This window comes from Osmia bicornis, chromosome 12 (genome assembly GCF_907164935.1).
Source record: "Osmia bicornis bicornis chromosome 12, iOsmBic2.1, whole genome shotgun sequence".
NCBI lineage: Eukaryota > Metazoa > Arthropoda > Insecta > Hymenoptera > Megachilidae > Osmia > Osmia bicornis.
In genome coordinates, this window is record NC_060227.1 from 3,719,866 (window position 1) to 3,742,907 (window position 23,042).

At 33.7% G+C, this 23,042-nt stretch overlaps 1 protein-coding gene across 1 annotated transcript; it reads left to right on the top strand.

Moving 5' to 3' along the window:
- Positions 1-8,259: 8,259 nt before the first annotated feature.
- On the top strand, positions 8,260-20,067 carry LOC114871343 (sodium/potassium-transporting ATPase subunit beta-2-like). Its single transcript, XM_029177115.2, has 5 exons — positions 8,260-9,200; positions 14,968-15,228; positions 16,075-16,256; positions 16,847-17,120; positions 17,982-20,067. The coding sequence occupies exons 1-5, from the start codon at positions 9,077-9,079 to the stop codon at positions 18,083-18,085; spliced, it is 945 nt and encodes a 314-aa protein (XP_029032948.1). The 5' UTR covers positions 8,260-9,076; the 3' UTR covers positions 18,086-20,067.
- The last annotated feature ends 2,975 nt before the right edge of the window (positions 20,068-23,042 follow it).

The window sequence follows — 23,042 nt, forward strand, 5'->3', positions numbered from 1 at the left end:
GGTATTGACTCGCATCTTTCCAACGATACCTATGGGCTACTTACCACCCCATCTTAACCCGGTTTTCCCCCCGTTTCTCTAGTAAACTAGCCATAAACGAAATGCAAAGATGAAAAAAAAAAAAAGAATACAATGCAATGTGTTCTAATTAGGTGAAACTACCACGTTTGACTATATTTATCATTCATACTTTTACTTCTACTAGTATGTCTACTACCACTATTACTACTATACTATTAAAACTATTACTATTCTATTATCGCTACACGACGTTTTTATGTATATATTTTCTCAATTCTTACATGCGCAATGCTTGAATGAGTGCAAATAAACAAAAGAAGAAAAGAAAAAAACATGGTGTGAATGGGAATGAGTAAAAGAAAGCGAATGAATGGATGTACATATATGATAAAGAGAGAAAGAAAGTGAAAAAGAGTGAGAATGAATAAAAGAACAACAAACCATAAGTGTTCGATCGTCTAGCTGCCTTTGCGCTCCTGTGTGTATAAAATTACAAAATGTAACGCTACTCATCACTCGTTTATTAACTTATTAATAGTTAGGTAACTCTCATCGTATTTATACAGATAGTCATGCAATGACGTGCAACTGAAGCAATTTTATACGACTTTTATTGATCGCCCATCTTTTTTAAGTATAAGCATAGAAAAAAAAGAACCATGCGTTTAGAATTTTGTTAGCGAATAATGGAGGAAAAGAAAAAGAAAAGAAAAGAAAAAGAAGGAAAGAACAGTGTAAGTTTAATTAAGTGTTAGCGTTTTAGGTGTGAGTGGAGTGGCAATCTGCGTTGTACTCGCCGTTGTAAAACAAGTTGCTACTGCATTTAAACCGACTCTCAAAAGAACACTATTAGTAAGTGTTAATCTAATTCTAGTATCGCATAATTTGGCAGATATTTGTCTAGCTCTTATTATTATGCATCAGATCTATGTGAGTTAGATTTTAGGTATCTAAACTAAAAGAAAGTTATTATTAAAGAAAAAGTGGGACGAGAATGAGATAGGTGTGACTTTGAAAAATATATGCATTTAAAAAGCTTCGTTTCGAATAGCTTCTGGGTGTAAAAGTGTTTCTCAGGTGTTTCATTTTTGGTTGGTAATGAATTATTTCTTTCTTTGGCAGCTAGTCAGTAGCCACGATAAATTTTTGAGATTAATGATTTTTTAGAACTTAATGTTTCGTAAGGATGAAAGTTTGACTGTAAGGAATGAAGCAAAGGGTTTTCAGAGATTTGTGATTTTACTATTGTATTCGAGTCATCTGACGTTAATAATTTTATTCTAACAATACTAACTCGCTATGATATTATTTTTTTACAAAAAGAAAAAAGAAAAAAAACGAGAAATATTTCCTACATGTTTTTCTAAATAATATTTAATCTTTCAAAGCTCCAAAGAGATCCAAAAATTAATTATTTAACTATAAATTAAAGATGATGAAGAAACTATAGGTTTCGTTATAAGTTAAGTCAAACTTTTGTCAATTTCTTCAAAGAAATTTCATCTTCATAATTTATGAAACCTGATTTGGTGTCGTGATATTTAGTAAAAGTGCCATTTTCATCCAAATACCCAGTGTCTTCATATCGGTCTATTAAGGGGGAAAAAAAGTAAAGTTTTTCTTGCCGTTACCGTTATAGTCAATGATAATTTTCGAAAACTACCTGAGAAAAGTTTTGAAGTGGCTGTGACCGATGAAAAGTTAATGAAATTTCTATTTAAATCTATAAATGTTGAACATCTTCAATTTCATTGTTAGGAATTCTTTCCTTGGTATTAGCTCTTTCTTTAAACAATAGATTTCGTCCAAGTGGAATTTACAAAAGTTACTTCATCAATTGAAATCTGTTGTCTGACAAGAGCAGAAAATGTGTATGCGCTTCTCACTCAGTTAGTAAAAACAAAGGAGTCTGTAACGATCGAACTTTTCTGATAGAAAACTAATCTCGTGTTATGGCAGGGTTCAAAATCTTAATCGTTTATAGAATTAATTTCAAATTTACCAATATACAGGATGTACGTAAGAAGTTGAGGCCAAATTGATATGTAGTGTTAATGGATTTGAATAGATGAAGGAAAAGTTTATAATTGTTTTTAACATGTTGACTGCAATAACTAATGCTATAAATTTAATTTGATTAGAGAAAAAAAGAAAATTCTGCATGGCAGTAGAATTACGTTAATAATACAAAATAGCACATTGAAACGTCGAGTTAAAAGATTAACCCTTTGAGGATGAAACATTTATAAGCTTGACATTATGTACGCGAGGAATATTTTTATTAAGCTAAATTAAATAATATTCCCTTGTGTTACATTCTTATATCTACAGCTTTTATTTGCGTCAATATTCTAAGAAGGTATTTGCCAAATATGTGTATCATTCGTATATCAAATGGTTAATTCTTTAATATTTTGAATAATTTGTGTTGTATGCCATTTAAGGTATAAGTATTCTATAACAATCATTGTATTAATGAATTATAAGCGTCCAAAGAATTGCAAGCAGAATTTTTCTTATAAATAATTTCAGAAACAAATTATGCTTAATTATTATTTACACATTTTGACTTTTGTAAGAATAATTTTTTCTTCTGGAAGAATTTAAATTTCTGAATTTTTTAAAATATTCTTGTTATGATAGAACTTTTGGTCATTTATGTGTTTATAATTTTTTTTATGAACTAATTGCTTTTCATATTTGTAAGAAGAATTCCACTGATGTATCTTTAGAAGCTTATTTATCTTGTTTTCATCTATTTAACTCTACTAATACATTGTATCAATTTGACCCTAAACTCAACGAACATCTTGTATATTATTAGACTATTTTTACAAATAGCTGTATGTAATAGAAAAATGAAGTGCTCGAAGCTTGCCAGGCAGTAATAAATTATTGTTGACCAAACAATATCTTATAGCCACGTGTACATAATCAGAAGCAATAGTAATTATTAAAACGTGTTTCTTTATTGCTGTTTACTAATTCTACTGTTGACATATTGAAGACCATGGTGTATGTTTAACGATCTCTAATTGTACTATTGGCAATAAGATGATAAACTTCTCATAACTATAAGCAATATCTTTTAGCATAACACCAATACACGTTTTACAAATGGATGTTGTATAGCATTAACAATGTAAGCAGCAATAAGAGGAATTTTCTACTTCCGTTATTAATTTGCAGTTGTACAGAAAATTGAAATCTTTAGCAATAAATATTATATCGTTGTTGCAACAAATTCAGGCAGAATTATAATCGTTATTATTAATTTTTTTTTTTTTAAATATGTTTTTCAGATCTTTGTTCTCATTGAAGAACATTATATATTTCTCATGTTAATCATTTTTATCAGTTGCAATGTTATAGAAGTATTGTATGGTGTAAATCAAGACTCCTTTGTTTAACACATTGACTGTTAAAGTTATGAATAACTTTAATTTTAAATTTGAGTCCGCAATTTGCTGTTTTATATTATTAGTATAATAATCAAAATTTATATTTTCTTTTGAGAATTTTTCAATTACATTATCATGGCAGTCAACGTGTTAATAAGAGTACATTAAGTACGCATTTAAGGTTAATTAAGAAACAGTAGGAGAGGGATAGAAGGTTTTTGTTATTGTTCAAGTTGGAAGAAAGTTCAAATGCTCTTGATCAAATCAGTATTATACGTAAACGAATCAAAAAGAAAAGTCAAAGAATCATATCACTTGAACAGAAGCGATAGAACAGGAGCGTGAGAGATTAGTAGTAGTAATAATAATTATAACGAAATGATAATATTAATATTAAGTTTAGTAATAATAGTAATATTAAATTATATATATACATATATATCTATATATTCGTAACAAAATAGAGATGTAAACTTTCCGGAAAGATTGAAATCGTCTTTCGGGTAAAAGACATTTTCGTTTTTTGAAAAATATCGATGATAAAAATAAAAAAAAAAAAAGAAAAACGTTAAAAAAAAATTGACTCAGATGTTGGCGTGTAACCTCGGTTCGTTAACATATTTATTTATTCCAGTGACGACCGTTTGCGTTATTTAATCTTTGTTAAAATAATCAATCATTGATTCCTAAATTTTTGTTCCGTTAGTGTTCCGTTAAAACTCACGTTCTCTTCTTTCCTCCATCAAACTATTTGTAACGTCATTACGAAGCTAACAATAAATTACAAAGTACAAGCAATTAAGTATAAAAAAAAAGTAGTTTTGGATTATATTTTGCATTGTGACAATGTTCAACGACTTTCTAAACGAAAACTTTCTTGACATTTTACATCTCTAACGCTTGAACGAGCAGAATGACTTCTGCTTCCAACGAAAAATGAAAAAACAAAAAAAAAAAAAGAATACAAGCGAGAAGAAACGAGAGAGTGTAAGAGTGTATCTTCTTTTTTTTTCTTATTTGGACATACAGGGGTGTAATTGGGCAGCGATTAGGACTGTACAGAAAGGAAAGAAAGAAAGACATAGACACGCGTGCAGACGAAAGATAAAATGCAGATATTACACACAGAGAAAAACATCGTCGGCATAGTGACTTAAAAGCGCTTACAATTAACGATTTATCATATACATTTTGCCGCGTTCGCGAGCCGAGCTCGCTTTACAATAAATTACATCAAGTTTACACTGGGCGACCGTCGATCCGGAAAGCTTGCCCGACACACGAAGGACAATACGTGAAAATAACCTAAAAAAAAGAAAAAAAAAAGACACGAATTATTGCGGTGGTTGATAAAGAAAATTCAAGATATTTGTCGAGTGTTGGAAAAGCGTGCTATCAAAAGAAAAGAAAAAAAAAAAGAAAAAAAGATCAATGTATGAGTGTAATCACGATTATCCAAGTAAGAATAGAAAAATACAAAAAAAAAAACGTATGTATAAATAAAGAAGAAACATTTTTAGCAAGCATTTCGCAGTTTGGTGTTCGTAGACGGTCGCTCGTGTGAGGATCGGATCTTTCGTCACCACGACGAAAATAAATAGTGTCATCGTGGTTACTGTACGGTGTAAAAAATAAAAAAGAACGAGGACAAGTGTGCAACGAGAGAGAGGGAATGAGAGAGTGAGAGTGTATGAGAAGCAAACACTAAAACGAAAAAAAATTTGTACGGAAGAGTTTTGTGCCACTTTGCCGTCATATGTACATAAAGAAAAATTTGATGCGAAAGAGGAAGAATGGATGGATAACTGGAGTATGATATTTGAAGCGTGTTAGAGGAAAATGAAGATAGATTTACATACAAATATGTGATGTGTATATACATGCTATATATATGCATATATATATGTGTAGATATATACATACATATGTGTGATATATATGAGATATATTTGTAAATTCTGTTATCTGAATGCATTATAAATATTTTAACCTCCTGTAATGAAATATTTAATAAAAAACGTTACCAACCAATCCGTCTACACGTTTAAAATAAAATAATGTATTTTCTTTTGTGCGTGATATAGTACAAAATGGTAAAATGTGTTGGAAGATACAGTTTTTTTAAAACGAATATTATCAAGATGATTTTTTAAATTTATGTATATGATAATATACAGGGTGTAATGCAAGTGGTGGTACAGAGGGTAATATGGGGATTTTGCTTATGAATATATAGGGGATAAATAAAATAAGGAAACGCTACAAAATTTTTAGCACGTTTGCTGCCGATCACTCAGAATTATATGCACAATTGTCAGTGCTAAATGTCCGATTAGTATCGCGGGCTAGAACGTTAAAACGTTGCAGCACACAGCCATAGATTATTATAGACTATGATAAATATAAACAAAATTATGAATGAAAATTTTCAAATTTATAGCTTTTTATTTGCTGTCAGGACCGAATTAAGATTTCTAGGACCCGGGGATATCAAACTTTCGAGGGCCCGCTGATTGATAAACTTGGTTCAAAAATTCAAATTTATTCTAAATAAAATTAAATAGCATTTAATTGTACAGTAAAAAGATTTCATTCAATATTTTTTGACATAGTAAATGGAAGGTTTAGAAGGGGATCCCTAGTAAATGGAGACTTATAAGGGGATTTTATCACCCCCTTAGACCTGCCTCTAATCTGGCGCTGTTTGCTACCTTACATTATTATGTATAATAGTAATATAATATTTTCCTATTGTTTTCTTTTAATTATTCGAGCATATCTAATTTGTAGTGTCAGTCGCCGCTGACCCCCACGGCATTTAACGTGTTAAAAGGAATTCTGCCCTCCTTAGCTCACTTGTCCTAAATAATATTTCGAACATTTCAACACATAAATGAAAAGTTTTATATTACTTGTAATAAATATTACCAATATAAATCACAAGAAAATTTGTTGCTCTCATTTTAGTGAGCATTGAAAGGGTTATGTTCAAAATAGGTCATTTGATGTGCAACAAGCTATTTATATCATCTCTTCGTTTGTACCACCCGTTACATGGCACCCTGCATATTAGATCGTGTTCTGGAGGATATGAGGAGGTAATTTAGCATTTAATTAGTGACGGTATCGGTTGTATAAAGCACCGAGACATAAATTGAAGTTTAATTGAATAGTACAAGATACGATGAAGTTATGTTTTGAAAGGATATGTTGAAGTACAAACTGTTATGTATGTATACATACATATTTCTTGGAACTTGAATATAGTGTTCATAAAGAGGAATGGTTTCATTGTGTTGAGAGTTTTTGAGAAGTTAAATAGACAGGTTCAGTACATAATACTGTATTGTATGCTATAAATAAGAATTATGATAATTTATAATATTTAGTATTAAATTGAAGCGAATAAAATAAGTTGAATGTATTTTTCGATGTGACTAAGCTAATTAATAAAATACTCTATATAATAAGCAATAAATAATGCATAATTTTAATTCTTTTCAGAAATTTTCATAAGATATTTTACTTTATAAAAGAATTATTTTTATTTTGACAATCAACTTTCGTTAGTGGAAAGACGGATGCTCTATGACTGATGCGGTTGCCTGATACGGGGTCACTTTGACCGATAAGAATATCATTATAATTGTATGGTAAATTCGATGTGTACTAGTTAACCATTATCTACACTCTGAATGTCAGGTCATTTTGACCCAATATACAATATATATCGGGCCAAAATGAACCGACATTCGGTCTAAGAAGGTTAAACATTTTGAATGCGATCGATCCACAGGACTTCCGTTATGTAAGAGTGTGCATGTATGGTAAACTAAGTGACACAGATGCCGCATTATGGTTCCACATGAAATAGATTTTCACTTAAGGAAATGAAAATATTTCATAAAAATTCTAAAATTAAATCTATAAAAAGTATTTCTAAAAATCAATTACAATTACTAATGTGAATTCCAATTAGCTAATATGCGCGATATTCACAGGGCAAAGAAATTAACTTCACTTATTGAATTAAAAAAAAAAAAATTTTATATTTTATCAATTTTTCAACTTCTTGTTTTGTTTTTTTGTGTTAATTGGTTTGGGGAATGGGCGGTTCATGTAGAAATTTGATAAAAAGTAAATTCAGAGTTTAATGAAAATAATTTGCTTCAGTGTGCTTGTACCTATTATACTTTATCAGCATTCATGCGGATGTGGTATGTTTACGAGGAAATTCTTTAACTCATGATTACGCCCCATACATGTGAGATACACATTATTCCATGAAACATACTTTCGATTCATTATTGCAAGTGCATACGATCAATACTGCTAGTGTATTTCTAGTTCTAACAGCAAGTTTCAAATCTTAGGTACACTCTTGGATTGCTGTATGAAATTAGACTGTGATCGCTGCAACTTTATTAGAACAGTGGGCTAGAATATATGCAACCAAGTCTGAAACTGTTCCGGCTGTCCTTGAAGTAAAATTTATTCTTTAGGCCAGTTTAACAAGAAGTTACCTTTGTAAATTGTATGAATTTTAATTATATAACAGAGACTGCAATATACAATGCCGACAGTGTTAAAACCTCGTATTCTGTCTGTACACGAACCAGTGTTGTTCGGGAGGTAGGAAAAATCGTCAAGTTTTCTACTGTTTTCTGTATCTACTTAAGTGGAAGGAGCAACGAAGCTCGAACAGAAATGGGCAAGAATATGCACAGTACGTTAAAGAGCGTATCGCGAAGCGATAAGAGAACCATCGCGCTACACTAGGAACGGCAGGAAGCTGTATGAAAAGCCCTGGTAACGTCTGGTCATTCTCTCTCGGGATTCCGTGGCAGTCGGACGCGTTTCGAAACCTTCGACCTCGTCTCTTTCTACTTGTATATCTCCTCCATCCCTTTTCTGTCCTGTAGAAATACATATATAGAGGGGAGAGACGGTTGTAATTCCTCGTCCGTCTCAGCGAACCCAATTCGAAGGGTTGAGAAAGGGAGAAGTAGGTGGGTACGTCGAGAGAATCATCGTATTCTCTCGTGTATCTATCGTGCGATTCGCGTAAGCTCCGTCGCGAGGAGTCTCCGTGTCACGCAGCGGGGTCGATCGAATCGACGAATGAGAGAGAAGGAGGCTGTAAAAACGCGAGGTGGAGCGAAAAGGATCGGGCGAGACGGTCGCCATTGCTGTGAGAAGCAGTGCCACCTGGTCCCGCGAACTAGCGGTAAGGGGGGTGCGTATTGACGCGACTGCGCGATTTAGTCGACGCGGTAGAAAAGGGTTGTGATTTGAGCAGCGGTGGGGAATCGCCGTTGGTTGAATAGAGATAAAACGAGGAGAAGGAGGGGGACGGGCTGAAAAGTTCGGGCCAGGCTTGGTTCGATCGCTCAATATTCATCCCTTGGCCGGACGAGAGCGCCCGAGAACAGCGGCTCCAGACGAGGGCACGAATCGACCCTTCCTTCCTTTGCGTCCTCGCCCGCGGAGCTGCTCGATCGCGGCACCGTTCCGTTCCATTCCGTCAGAAGAAGAACAAGATCACCGACAGAAAGCAGTTCAGAAGCCTGACAAAGGAATATTCGTACGTCGTCGTTCGTGGTGATACGCGCTACCGTTTCGTCTCTCCATCTTTAACCGTTTAAACGAGCGAAATGGAGGGCAAGAAAGAACAGTATTACTCACCTCCGCCGAAGCTTGGCAAATGGGAAGGTTTTAGGGTTTTTCTATGGAACTCCGAGACTGGACAGTTCCTGGGGCGCACAGGCGCTAGTTGGGGTAAGTTTCTTTTCAAAAATCCTATACTTTTCATTGCTTAACAATTTAATTTCAATTCATATTGCTTTCAGCTATTTAATCATTAGGTCGCTATCATATTTTCAAATATTTTTAAAGATACATTAAAAAAGAGGCTATTCTGTGGAGGTGGAGGATAGTATAGATTGGTCTGAAATTGTCCGCTAGAGCTTCAGTATATAGTGCTCCAAATTTGATCGATAATTTTGATAGATACTTCTGTAAACGATATTGTAAAAGGTCAGAACTCGAATATCCGATTGACATTTAATGATAACCCTCATCGTTCCCTGACGTAGAGCGTCGCAATGTACACGCGCACTGCAGTTCGCTCGCTATATCCTATACGAAGAGCTTTCGTGCTGCATTCAAATGACTAAAAGGTTCTGATCGTAGTTTAATCGATTGCTGCTTCGTAATGGTGATACGGAATAATAGCCATGTTTTTCAATAGCTCCTCCTCTTTTATGAGGAAAAAAATCGATTCTGATATGGTGTTCATGGTATTCGTTGATATTTCAACTCGTTAACCCTTGAACACCGGAGTCTGGGTCAATCTAGACCCAAACTTTCAAAACATATACAAGGATGTTAACCTAAAGTTAAATGTATAATTTTTTGAACGAACAGTGTAAAATTTAGAGAATGAACATAATATGAAATATAAAATTCAATTAATACTGGGTCTCTCTCCAAGGTTCGCCGTCCGAGGGTTAAAGGGACTTTGTATTTACATATAGTACAAACTTCGTTTTATCTATCGTCGGGTATTTTGTACCGATAATTCTTTCTTAAAACGTCCTTTTCAGTTTTCAGTTGAACGTTGAAGAAAAGAAAATATACCGAGGGGCGGTAACCCTCGCGGTTCCATTGCGAATCCCATTCTATTCCACATTCTTGTCGAATACAAGAAGAACGGAGTGAAATAGGATTACATTTATTAATTTATGTCACGAACGTTTAATTTTGAATTTAATTTAGAAAGAAAGTGGTGTTTAGCCGATACAAAATATTTTCTTTTCAGTTATTTTGATGAATAACTTGGTGAATTTACTATAATTCAGTGTAGTGATGCTTAACGACGTCTACAGAAAAATTCTCTATGGCATCGTGGTTATGTAATGCAATTGGGGAAAGATATGACCGATAAAAATTTAATTCTCAATATTACAGGATTGTCGCAATGATAAAAGATACTGTTAATTCACTGAGATACTTTCATTAAATTAAAAATGACGAATCATTGAAATTTCTTACTGCACAATCATAACTTAACATGGACTTTTCAAAATATGGCTTTATTATTTATTTTTGGCTTCCATTATAGCAGAAGGAAAATCTAGCGTTTATTTTTTTAATAATTGCAACACCGATCTGTAATATGATTGTTGCACAGATCATCCCAATGATAAATATCTCAGTTCTACTTTATTAATAAACAATCTTTTATTACATAAAAATTTACCTATCTCGTTGTGTAGTTACATTAATTTTAATATTCAGATTTAGAATTTCGTCGGTATTTGGAAGGTAGAAGTGATAAATATCTTGTTCCGTAATCAAGAGATTTTTCCTATCAAGAACAAATAAAAGATTCTTAACCTTATCAACTTAGGTAAGCAGAAAGTTTCGAAAAATCTCTTCTGTAAACTTGTTGACATTCACTGAAGTCACAATTTTCTCGAAGAATTAACAAAGCGATTCGCGTCGCGTTAATGTGTGTTGGTATACTTAAAGCAGCTTATGTAGTCGCCTTTGCGAAGCTACATTCTTCCTCGGTTCTGCCGTCTTTTTTCCCCTCTTCTTCTCTTGAGGTTGATCGACTTCCACCAAAATCAATACAATCCAACGGACTTGCCATTCCGTGGAAATAGCTCGCTCTGATTTTATGCGGTTTACTTCTGCTCGTCATTTAAATTCATCGTAAAACCAGTCGAATTAAAATGACCACTGTTACATATTCGTGATTTTAATATTCAACTTTATACATTGCTATTTAGATTTGCTCTATTCGATGTTAATTAGTAATTTCACAGGGTACTCCAATGGGGCTCTCAAAGATAATTTTTATTGACACGAAAAGAGCTAATTTTATGCCAGGAAGTGAAATTTTTAATTATTATTATTGACAGTGATTCATCTGGAATATTATTTATTATAATTACTCTAAGGATATAGGACCTTTTTTGATCCCAGTAGTATCTGTTTTCCCATGAAATAATAATGTACTATCAGTGGTAAAAATAATGCAACAAATTATGAAACTATTATTCAAGAAAATTAAACTAAAGATTCGAGGTTTCTTTGACTTCAGTTCTGTGGGATATACATATAGCTTCCTGCAGTAACGAAAAGGTTAACCCTTTGGTGGCATGGTGGAGTTAATTCTCACACTATTTCAGGATCATTTCACCCTAGCTGCAGTAATAAAATATAGATTTAATTGCCGAGCTCATGCAAAAAACAATCTGGAACAGTGGAGTCCAGGTCAATCGTACAAAACGTATACAAGGATATTAACCTAAAGTGTATAATTAATAAAAGAAAGAGTTTCATATAGTAGAAGAAAATGAAGATACTAGTATGAGGGATAATAGTATTTAAACACGAAACGAAATTTACAATTTTTTTTACATAATTTAGCATTCAAACTTGCATATAACGATTTTCTAATTATGGATCGAAATCACCATAATGCAGAACGATTTTTTTCCAACAGTTGAAAGTGTCCCACTTTTTAAGTATTTAAATATGCGTCGTGATACATTTTTCATATCGTAGCAAATTGAAATAGGGAGATTTAGTTCTTGTAAGAATAAAGTTTCTCTGCAACACGAGCTTTTTATTTAATTTAGAAATTTTGTTTTATTTATTTATCCTTGTTAAGTTAATTTAAAAAAAAATTAGAATTAAAGATTTATCTTGTTAATATAGGGCGTGATTAGAAAGTTTTATTATTAATTTTTATTTTGAAAGAGATAAATGAACTGCGAGATGGATGGAAAAATTCTTTGTTATTTTTATTAGGTATGTACTTTAGGTTAGATTAGATTTTACTTTCATTCGAATGTCGCGCATCATCGAGGTTGCTATAGTAACGTAACATTTTCACGGTTTTTTTGAGATATCGATCACTTCGTATGCGGAACGCGGCGGCGCCACAAACTTAGAAGCCACTACGGTTCTTTCATGAAGTAGGTCATTGATATTGTTGCACATAAGTTCAAATCTCTGTATAGAGTTACTGTCACACATTGCAACATCTACTTGGGGTATTTTTATCTTGAGGATTAGCAAATAGTCAGGTCGTTAGCATTCATGTAACTAGGGTTTTTTCTAGGGTTCCCTAGCTTCACAAAAGTGTGTCGGTTAATTTTACTTAATTCTAACAGTTTTTATACACATATTATTGTATTTTATCACAAGTTGAAGTGGTGAATGTGTTTTTTTATTTATTATAATAATTTCTGACTTATTTTGGTACTCCCCTAATTACGCTAATGATCGTTAGAATATTCTATTTTCAACAAAATTTTCATGCAAAGCCCTCAATTTCAAATGGTGACATCTTTGCACATTTTGTTTCATAATCAGGAAATAATCTCCTGGAAGAAATATTATACATATTTTCAGTAAAATGTTCACCTGAGAATATTGATTTTCAAGGAAGACATTTTGTATACCTTACTTGGAGTTAATATTGTAGGACAAATGTTATATCTTGGGTGAAATATTCTCTTGTTGCAAGAATACCTGCAGTCTGCAGATTTATTTGATGCCTAAATCAAGTGACTTTTAGGGAAGAAGAAAATAACTTGTTTCCTTGTTAATTAAAAGTTGAGAATTTTAACTTCTGAACCCTTGTCTTACTTAAAGTAAACTTATAACTGTTCTGAACTTTATAATTTGTAAGGAGAAAGAGAAACTTTGAAGCAACTTCTTTGGTATCCTTACTTAAATAAATATGTTGAGAGTATAATACTTCAAATTTATCATTTCAAGAAATTGTAAATAAAGTGAAGAATAATAATTATAATTATAACAATTATTAACTGTTGTTATATTTGACTGAAGAAAATTTAAAGATAAACATATGTATTCAAGAAAGGAATCAGAATATTCCTATGGAATTAGTATCTTATGAAACTGAGATTGGGGGTGTTTTCCTCGAACGAGGGTAAGAAGAACAGTTGTGTTAGCTTAGAACATGTAACCTCACAATGCGGATATTTATACAGGGAGCCACATATACAGAGATCAATAACCTACTCTGCTTTTTTTCTATACATTATTTCAGTTTTTTCTTACAGATATTATTTCATTTTAGTTGCACCATTTTATTATATAAATAGAGGGTAGCATCACTGACGTAATTTTTATAAGTAGGGAATAGTTAAATTTAGGAAATGAAAATAATATGTAATATTTTACACTATTAAATTAAAATTGGGGTTCTCCCCACGGTCCACCGTTTAAGGGTTACTATACTTTGTCAAAATGTATTTAATTATATTTGGAGTTCATCATCTATTTAATATTATTTGTTTATTTGCAATGAAATCGTATAATTCGTAATTAATTATTTAAAAAATTTAAAGTTTGTTGAAAGTAAATGTTGCAACGAACTCTAATATATAATATTATACATATTTTGTAAGGAAATCTGGTGTTAAGCCAAGCAAAATTTTAGCTGAAGACTTTAATTTCTAAAATTAAACATTTTTGCTGTCAGTAATGGTATAAATAGAAATATCGACTAGATCGTCGCTAAATATACGAAACTCTCGTGTCATCGAGTCAAGGTCTTAATATTTATTTTAAGTATTGATATTTTAATAGATAACACATGGGATCAATTATATCAATTTGTTACATTTACGAACAGAGCTTCAAAACCCTTTACCTTTTTCATAATGAAATAAATTACATATAATTTATTAAATTCGAAAGGCAAACCAACGCACGTTCATATAACTCTATGCAACAATAAATTTCAAACAAATAGTAATTATTTAAATTTGACAATTTTGATCATTTTCAATATAGATATTTAAATTTTATAAAAACTTTGTAATTTATGTATAAAAAACTAAATTATATGTAATTTGTAAAAATCCTTTGGAGCCGTGGTCCAAGTTCAATTAATAAATCTATGCAATATTAGACTCCAAACGAATAATGATTATTTAAATAAGATTGTAACAGTAAATAGTAGAGTGTGATGCATTAACAGCAAGTGGTGTGATTCTTCGAGGATAGATTGCTTCAAGCTGTACATATTCATCAACGATTCTTATTGTAAACGAGCTGCATTGCTTACTCAATATCAATTCAGGCCAATTAGACCTCGGATCATAATTGTCTCAATGTTCTACACTTCGGTTACTATGTGATCCGCGAAAGGAATTGTTGCGATAAAACAATTGCTTGTAAATGATACAGAAGACCTCAGCATCAATCTGCGTGTTTAAAGTTATTACTTAATTTTGAAAAAATAATTAATATTCAAAGGATTCTGAGGAGCTAAGGTAGAGAATTTATTCTAATAGTGGGAAGGCTGAAAATTAGTTTAGAAATTAAGCTGTTGTTAAATTCTGTAAAATTAATTTACATTAAGGAGAGACTGGCAATGACAAACTAAGGCTATGAAAACAGTAAAAAGGCAGAAAATTAATTTTGCATTTAATTGAGAAAATTTGTCTGTAAGTATAATAATTTCTAAGGGCAAAATGTTGTTGATTGATTGCAGGCAAGATTTTGTTATTCTACGTTATTTTTTACGCGGTACTGGCTGGTTTCTTCGGGGCAATGTTGACCGTTTTTTACCAGACGTTAGACCCGAACGCACCGAAATGGCAATTGGATAAATCCTTGATCGGCAGCAATCCTGGACTTGGTTTTAGGCCTATGCCACCAGCAAGCAACGTTGAAAGTACCTTGATTTGGTACAAAGCTAGCGACGAGGGTAACTTCTTGCATTGGACCAAAGAGCTGGACGCGTTCCTCGAAGGTATTTCTTTTTTAACACTGAACTTAAAAACTTTATTTAAATATAACTTACTATCTTTATAGTCCCTTGACCTCTATATGGGTCAGCATACCTACATGTGGGTCAAGAGAGTTCAAAATCGAAAGTCAACGAATTTTAACATTGAAGACAATTTGTGTTTAACGTTTTATATAAATAATTAAATTAAGAGCGTTATTTATATGTGTAGGAAATAATTTAAGTGGACATTATTATTAATTTAATAAAATATAACAAGATATATTAGGTCATTTCATGATTAATGTTATTTTCAGTAATATTTATGTACTATTATTTCGAGAAATATCACTTTAGAAAAATTATTATTCTTCTGTTTCTAAGGATCAATATACTTAAGTATTTGATACTTTTGATAATTTTGTTTAATTAAATAGTTCAATAATGATCAAATTAAATAATATGTATCAAAGATTTTTAGTATTTATAGACGAATTTATCAGAATGAAAAGACTTCTGAATTTTTAAAAATTAAAAATATTTTTGATGGTATAGATATTTAAAAAGTAGACATAAACTTATGGATTGACATATTAGAGCACTAATATTAACCGATACGCGAGAAAATGTTCTTTGTCCTAACGAGTTAGTTACGTCAACAGCTTGTTAAACCCGGTCAAGGTAAGACCAATCTTTAGATCAGAGTTTCCATGTCTTTATTTCTAATAACCCTTATCTTTAATTAAACAATCCATTAGTTTAATTTCTACAAAATGAAACAGGATCTCTTTAATTAATCCAGATCATCAGCTGCAAATTAAAAGAAGAAGAAACATTATACCATGTTCAATTGATTTGGGATTTCTTTAGAATATCAGAAGCCTGCTGGCGGGACAAATGGTGCCCAGCAGAGGATGCTCTGCGACTATGGAAAACCACCGACTCCTGGCAAAGTCTGTGACGTGGATATGTCGACGTGGGGACAGTGCACAAAGGAAAACAAATATGGTTACAATAAATCTGCACCTTGCATTTTCCTCAAGCTGAACAAGGTACATGATTCTTCAACAAGAAATTGGATATTTCAAATTATGAATTTTTAACCCTTGAATAGCGGGGCCTGGACCGTGACCCAAACTCACAAAATGTATACAAGAATATTAACTTAAAGTTAAATGTATGATTTTTAAAAGAACAGTGTAAAATTAAAAAAATGAGAATAATATGAAATGCAATACTAAATTAAAATTGGGGTTCTCTCCATGGTCCGCCGTCCGAGGGTTGAGAAAAAAAGGGTCAACAGAAGCGATGGTCCAAAACTCAAACAGCCATGTTGGATAGAACAATTCAAATTTTGCGATTTTAAGACTAAAAAATAATATTTTCTCATGATTCTGTTTTAAAAATATCCTTTATACAACCCAGCACAGTACAAAGCCTGATTTTGCAATTTGATTTTTAAAACCTTCTAAAAAATACGTTTCTGTAGAAGAAATCTTTTTACAATTTTTCTCAAAAAGTACTATATGTACCTTGTTAGATATACTTCTCCCGAATGTAAAGCAGATAGCCAGAGATGGTACTATCACTCCTGCTAATCCTTAAAATTTCTTATTGTTTAATTTGAATAACGCGTTTTCAGATTTTCGGCTGGAAACCCACATATTACAACGATACATCGAATCTGCCAAGTGCTATGCCATCCGATCTTCAAGAACACATCAAGCAAGAGGCACTCGCCAATAGGTTGGACACCGTATGGGTATCCTGTGCCGGTGAAAATCCAGCTGATATCGAGAATATGGGTGCCATTCAATACATTCCACGTCGGGGCTTTCCTGGATACTTCTTTCCCTTCACAAACACCCCTGGCTATCTTAGCCCGCTCGTAGCTGTCTTCTTCGAGAGGCCTAAATGTAAGTAATTAATTCATGGAAACCCAGGACATCCTTAGCTAATTATTTTTGGTTTGAATTGCTCGAAGTTTCAAAGTTTCAGAATTTGAAAATTCCAAAATTATGGAATTCTATTATTTTAAAGTTTCAAAATTCCAGAGTTCTATAATCCTGCAGTCACAAATTTCTAGAGTGCCAGAATACCAAAATTATAGAATTTTAAAAGTCCAGAGCTTCAAAGTTTCAGAATTTAAAAATTCCAAAATTATGGATTCCTATTGTTCCAGAATTCCAGAGTTTCAAAGTGCTACAATTAAAAAATTATAGAATTTTAGAAGGTCAGAGCTTCAAAGTTCCAGAATTTAAAAATTCCAAAATTATGGATTCCTATTGTTCCAGAATTCTAGAATCCTAGAATCCCAGAGTTCCAAAGTGCTACAATTAAAAAATTATAGAATTTTAGAAGGTCAGAGCTTCAAAGTTCCAGAATTTAAAAATTCCAAAATTATGGATTCCTATTGTTCCAGAATTCTAGAATCCTAGAATCCTAGAATCCCAGAGTTCCAAAGTGCTACAATTAAAAAATTATAGAATTCTAAACTTCCAGAACTCCAAAGTCTAAAAATTCTAAAATTGCAGAATTTTAGAGTTTCAAAGTTTCAAAATTCTATGATTCTTGTCTTATATTACTATAAATAAATATTTTAACCGAAGTGCAATTACACCACTGCCCAAGAAGACTAAAAACAAACAGTAATAAACTCCATCCTTTACACCAACCCTTAACCCAGAGAAGCCTACATTGCACCTAATTGTACCTCAAGCGAACCTATTCATCACTTCAAACCTTTGACAATAATTTTCACACCTTGAAACTTTCAGACGGTGTACTGATCAACATCGAGTGCAAGGCCTGGGCACACAACATCATCCACGACAGATTCGAGAGGCGTGGTTCAGTGCATTTCGAGTTAATGGTGGATTAAGCATAGCGCTTGCCGCCTTTTGCATGACCACTATCAACTGCGTCCAAGAACAATGTAGGAGGAAGGGGAATAAGAGAAATTTCTTTTTTAATCAATCTCGCTGGCGGATTGTGACCACTCCTTCTTTCCTTCGGTTTTTCTCTGCCGACGATACCGCCCTGACCGCCTATATATTTCTCATCGTTATTTTAACGTAGATCCGTCAGAAGCTCATGCTCATCCTCATCTTCATCGCGCTTTACATTGTCGCGCTTCTTGACACCATCGTCGACGCATTGATAATTGTCACACATAACACATACACAAACGGAAATGAAGACACACATGTACACATACAACATACATATGAATTATGAAACAGTTTCAAACATAATCGTCGCTTCCACGGACAAAATGATTGTACCGACGAACGGACCAGTAAAAAAAAAAATTGGCTATACAAAAGAGCTACGTATATGTATAAAATACGTGCGCGTGTTCGCGCGTGTACGTATCAGGATGCACAAAAGTAAACAGTTTAGCGGAAAGTAAATTCTGCACAAAAATGTGGCGGCGGTATCTCTTCTTTCTTATCGGGGGTGAAGGGGAGTGGTCGTAACCATGATCTATGTATCGTTCGGAGTATCCGTTTGACGCGCGTAAGACTTTTTTCATTTCAATTACTGCCCCGTTCTAATTTCACGGGTTAACATTATTATTTCCGTTTCCGTTACCTCGGTCTCGTTCCAGGCTCTCGTGCGCGTATTTCGTTTCCATTGATTTCATAACCGAGACTGGTTGATGTACGCCTAGGCGACGAGACCGCTAACGTGTAGGGTACACCGATGAAGAATAATTGATACTCTGTTAGTTCGTGCCACGTACGTAGACGTAACTAAAGGAATAAATAAGAAAAATTATGAAAAAATGTAAAAAAAGGTTAGTATCTTTTACGCCCGTCGGTACGGTGCACCCGGCACGGTGGAACTTTTGATTTCGAATTCCACGAAGAAGCTCTCGGACGCGGCTCTCGGCGAATCTCGATCGAAAGTTCCGTCGTTTCGGGCCGAAGAATCGAAATTCAGACGGAAAACCAACCTGTGTCGATTTTCACCCCGGCGGATCGTCGAAAATGGTACGGTGGAACTTTTGATTGGAAATCCCCAAGAATAATCCTTCGTCTCTAATTCTGTCTCGTTCCACGGAGAAGGGAATGACACTGTTAGTAGGACGCGTGAAACGTTTGCTAATTAATGCTTCTAATTTCATTAATGGTAATATAGGTTGTCCTTGGATTTTCATTTGAAGTTCCGCCTGTACGGATATAGTTCAATGAACACTGTGTTCTATACAGTGGGCTTAATTAAAGGTGGTAATCGGTGATTAATACGAAAAAAAAAGGATGACAACCAGGATTGGTTTGAATATGTTGCTCAAATCTGGATCGTTACCGCCGCAACAAATTTCGTTGGATTTCGATTTGTCGAGAAACAGCGCGCAGTTCGCACGGGAATGAAAAAAAGAGTTTAATCAGCCTAGTGATAACCGTACGACACCGTATGGAATATGTATTTATGATTATATCGTACCGCATGATAATATCTAGCGCTAGTCCACGCAATCGTTTAGTCCAGGCATGCACACGAAATTGCCCGTAGGGCGCCCGAGTACCCGCGTGGCACACCACCGCGAGTCTGGGCTCGTAACTGTGCCCGCGGGGAATCTCGGACGCCCGTGCCCGTTTTACTACTTGCTGTGCATGCCTGGTATAGTCGATAGGTTGTATCATACAGTCTGGAGATCAGAGCGATTGTATTCTTTTTCTTTAACGCTTCATTTGACAAAATTACAAATCTCGTCGATAATATTAACCCTTGAACAGCGAAGCCTGGATCAATCTAGACCCAACCGTACAAAATATATAGAGAGATATTAATTTAAAATTAAATGTATAATTTCTAACGAAAGAGTTTCATATAATGGAACAATGAAAATAATATGAAATAATGTGAAATATGAAATTACATTAAAATAGTGGCTCTCTCCATGGTCCGCCGTCCGAAGGTTGATAAATAATTCTAAGTGTATACGTGTTTTTATTAATTATCGCTTTCTATATCACTGAACGAATAATTTTATCGTTACTTTTTAATTGGAAATATTCCAACTGTCTTTAGTTTATTACATTAATTTTCTTTTAATTACACGCGTTTTTAATTAGAATGTCTGACCTCTGATCTCCCGTCTTTGTGGCTTGTACTTATTGTTAGAAACAAAGCTGGTTGTCCCGAGAGCTTGTTCGTTTATTCGAAAGACAGCGTTTGCACGGTGGTCGTCGCCCATCGACACCTCGGATCCCATCATTGGCCTCGTGGAGCTTGCGTCGTGAATTTAATATTTAATATTAAACGCTTCTCTGTTCACTACCAAAGATTATATACTGCCAAATACAATCCGTTACCTGTTACGTATGGAATTTCTTCGATTCAGTTTGCACATGCACACTCGGGCGTTCAAAGCATCATTTAAATTCTCGATGAAAAGTGTTCTGAACACGATGATAGTACAAAAAGGCTATAAACGGGCGGCGACTTCGTCTGTGAACGCTGCCGAAAAATTAAAAAAGAAAAAAAAAAGCAAAAACTAAAAAAAAAAGAACAGTAAATTAATTGCTATTTATTAATCGACGTAAACGAACGATTATTATTATTACTCCCATTATTCTTATTACTATGATTTTCTTGGGTCCTCGTCCGGAGCCATGTTGAGATAAGAAACCAAAAAAATGAAGAAAAAAAAATTTAACATAGATTAATCGTCGATGACACTATTAAATTTTAAGAAAAATATGAAAGGAAAGAAGAGAAGAGAACCGAAGTGCATCAGAAGAATGAATACGAGGATGTTGATGACGATAATGACGATGATGATGAATCACGCGTTGATAATGTATTACTAGGAATTATTACACTTGTATCCAGTGCACCGATCGAGAGCGACTATATATGTATATTCATCATTGTGAATCAGCTGTTTCTAATAATGAATCATCTGTTGTTGAAATATAAGGAATTAGGCCCTTCGTCGTGACCCTGAAGGGTGGAGAAGGTACAGAGAAAGACGGGAAAATGATAAGAAGAATGTTAGCCAGGTATCGGGGTTCAGTGATCATGCTTAAAAGTTTCTTTGGTCGCCGCATAGAACGTTCGTTTTTGAAATCAAGAGACAAATTGCAAAGATGTTGGGTTAAAAGTTTGTATACATTAAAGACACTATCTAAACTGGTTACATAAGATAGCAATTAAAATAATATATCTTGCTATCCTACCAGACTACGTTCATTCTCCAGATTCTATTTGGAACATGTTTCCTGTGTGATAATTGTTAACTCAATTAGCGCTTTAAGTAACGTACGTGAGATGTATGAGAGTAGACGAACATTTTGACGAGAATAAGCTGTAAGCTTCTAAGGTGTATTTAAAAAATGGTATGTTTAACAACATGATATTAATATTATATACATGTTATGAATAAGATATTATTACCAAAGATAATCTTAATACCAGCGAGATAATTCGACAGAACTCGCGGTGACGTACGAAATGTGAACGCTAAACAGAAGAAAAAAACCACAAAGTTGACGAAATACATAATTGTTCTAATTAATCTCGTTTTAAGTAACGGTTAAGTATGTAAAGCGTAATATGCATGCATACCCTTTAATGTTATACACGTACAGTGTAAGATAATTAAGGATTCATCTGTATTGTATACATGCGTTTGGGAACCGCTCATTTAGGCCCGTATTTGCATTAGAAATTGGAGCAAGGATCAATAAAGGTACCACTGATATTTTCAGAATAGAGAGATTAGTCGATGAAGGGAAATGAGTACATGCGATAATATGGAACACGTGATATCAAATTTCCTCTGTCGAGACACCATGTCGTTTTTATCGACATTCATTCTCGTACAATTTAATAATCTATCAAATACGATCAAATTTCAAGCGTTAGACGATGGATATTCAAATATTCGTTGATAAAGTATATTGAAGCTTTACTATTGCGTTGAACGATTGAAACCCAAGTAACGTAGTGAAATATGGAGCCAAGATAGGTCTACGATAGGGTATACACACGAAATTGCATTTGTGCTCGCGGGCAACCTGGGGCACCCGTGCCCGCTTAACTACTTGCTGTGCGTACCTTGTCTATGATTTCATGACCCGATGTCCCGAGAAAGGAAACGTTCAGCTGTCTAATCATCCATGACTGCATCTACTTTTCATACCTTCGCGACTTTCTATGTATGTATAGGGAAGAGGTTCATCGAACGTGATATTACATCAAAACAAAAAAAGAAAATGTTAAAAAAAAAAAGAAAGAGAGAGAAAAGCTGCTTACGTTAAGAGGTATTCCCCAAAGGTATTGATCGATCGAGATCAATGGAATTTATCATAGATTACGAAGGCTCGCAAAATCACCGTTAAAATACGGAAATTTTCAGACGTCGTTTTTGGGGTCTTCGTGTACCTATAACTTGTTATCGATTAAGAGAGAATTATGTACTTAGAATCAATACATTCATTATTAGATGTTTAAGGTATTATAGTTAATTACACATGATCTGCGCCAATATAGCTGTCGAGATGCCTGTCACCGCGAAACAAGATCCACGAAGCTACCAACTCCTGTACCGATTGTTAGATTGAAATTTGTAAATAATCGGAAAAGAAGAAAATGACTTCAGCCCACTTCGATCGTATCGTTGACTTTACTTACGAGGTAGAGAACGAAGGAATTCGTCTCAACATCGTAGGGGGCCTTAGATTTATCGGAGTGATCTGAAAAACTAATGTTTTTGCGTCATACCAGGCTGTTGTAGCTTAATTAGGTATCAAACGTGGAAGATTCACAGCGTAGATTTTTGAAAAAGAAAACAAATCTGTCTTTCGAGGAACTTTGATGTGTGTGAG

Excerpts from the sequence above, each read along its gene's own strand:
- LOC114871343 (XM_029177115.2), top strand. The coding sequence starts at position 9,077 with ATGGAGGGCAAGAAAGAACAGTATTACTCACCTCCGCCGAAGCTTGGC. Across the intron at positions 15,229-16,074 it reads GCTGGACGCGTTCCTCGAAG|AATATCAGAAGCCTGCTGGC; the intron begins GTATTTCTTTTT and ends GGATTTCTTTAG. Across the intron at positions 16,257-16,846 it reads TTTTCCTCAAGCTGAACAAG|ATTTTCGGCTGGAAACCCAC; the intron begins GTACATGATTCT and ends ACGCGTTTTCAG.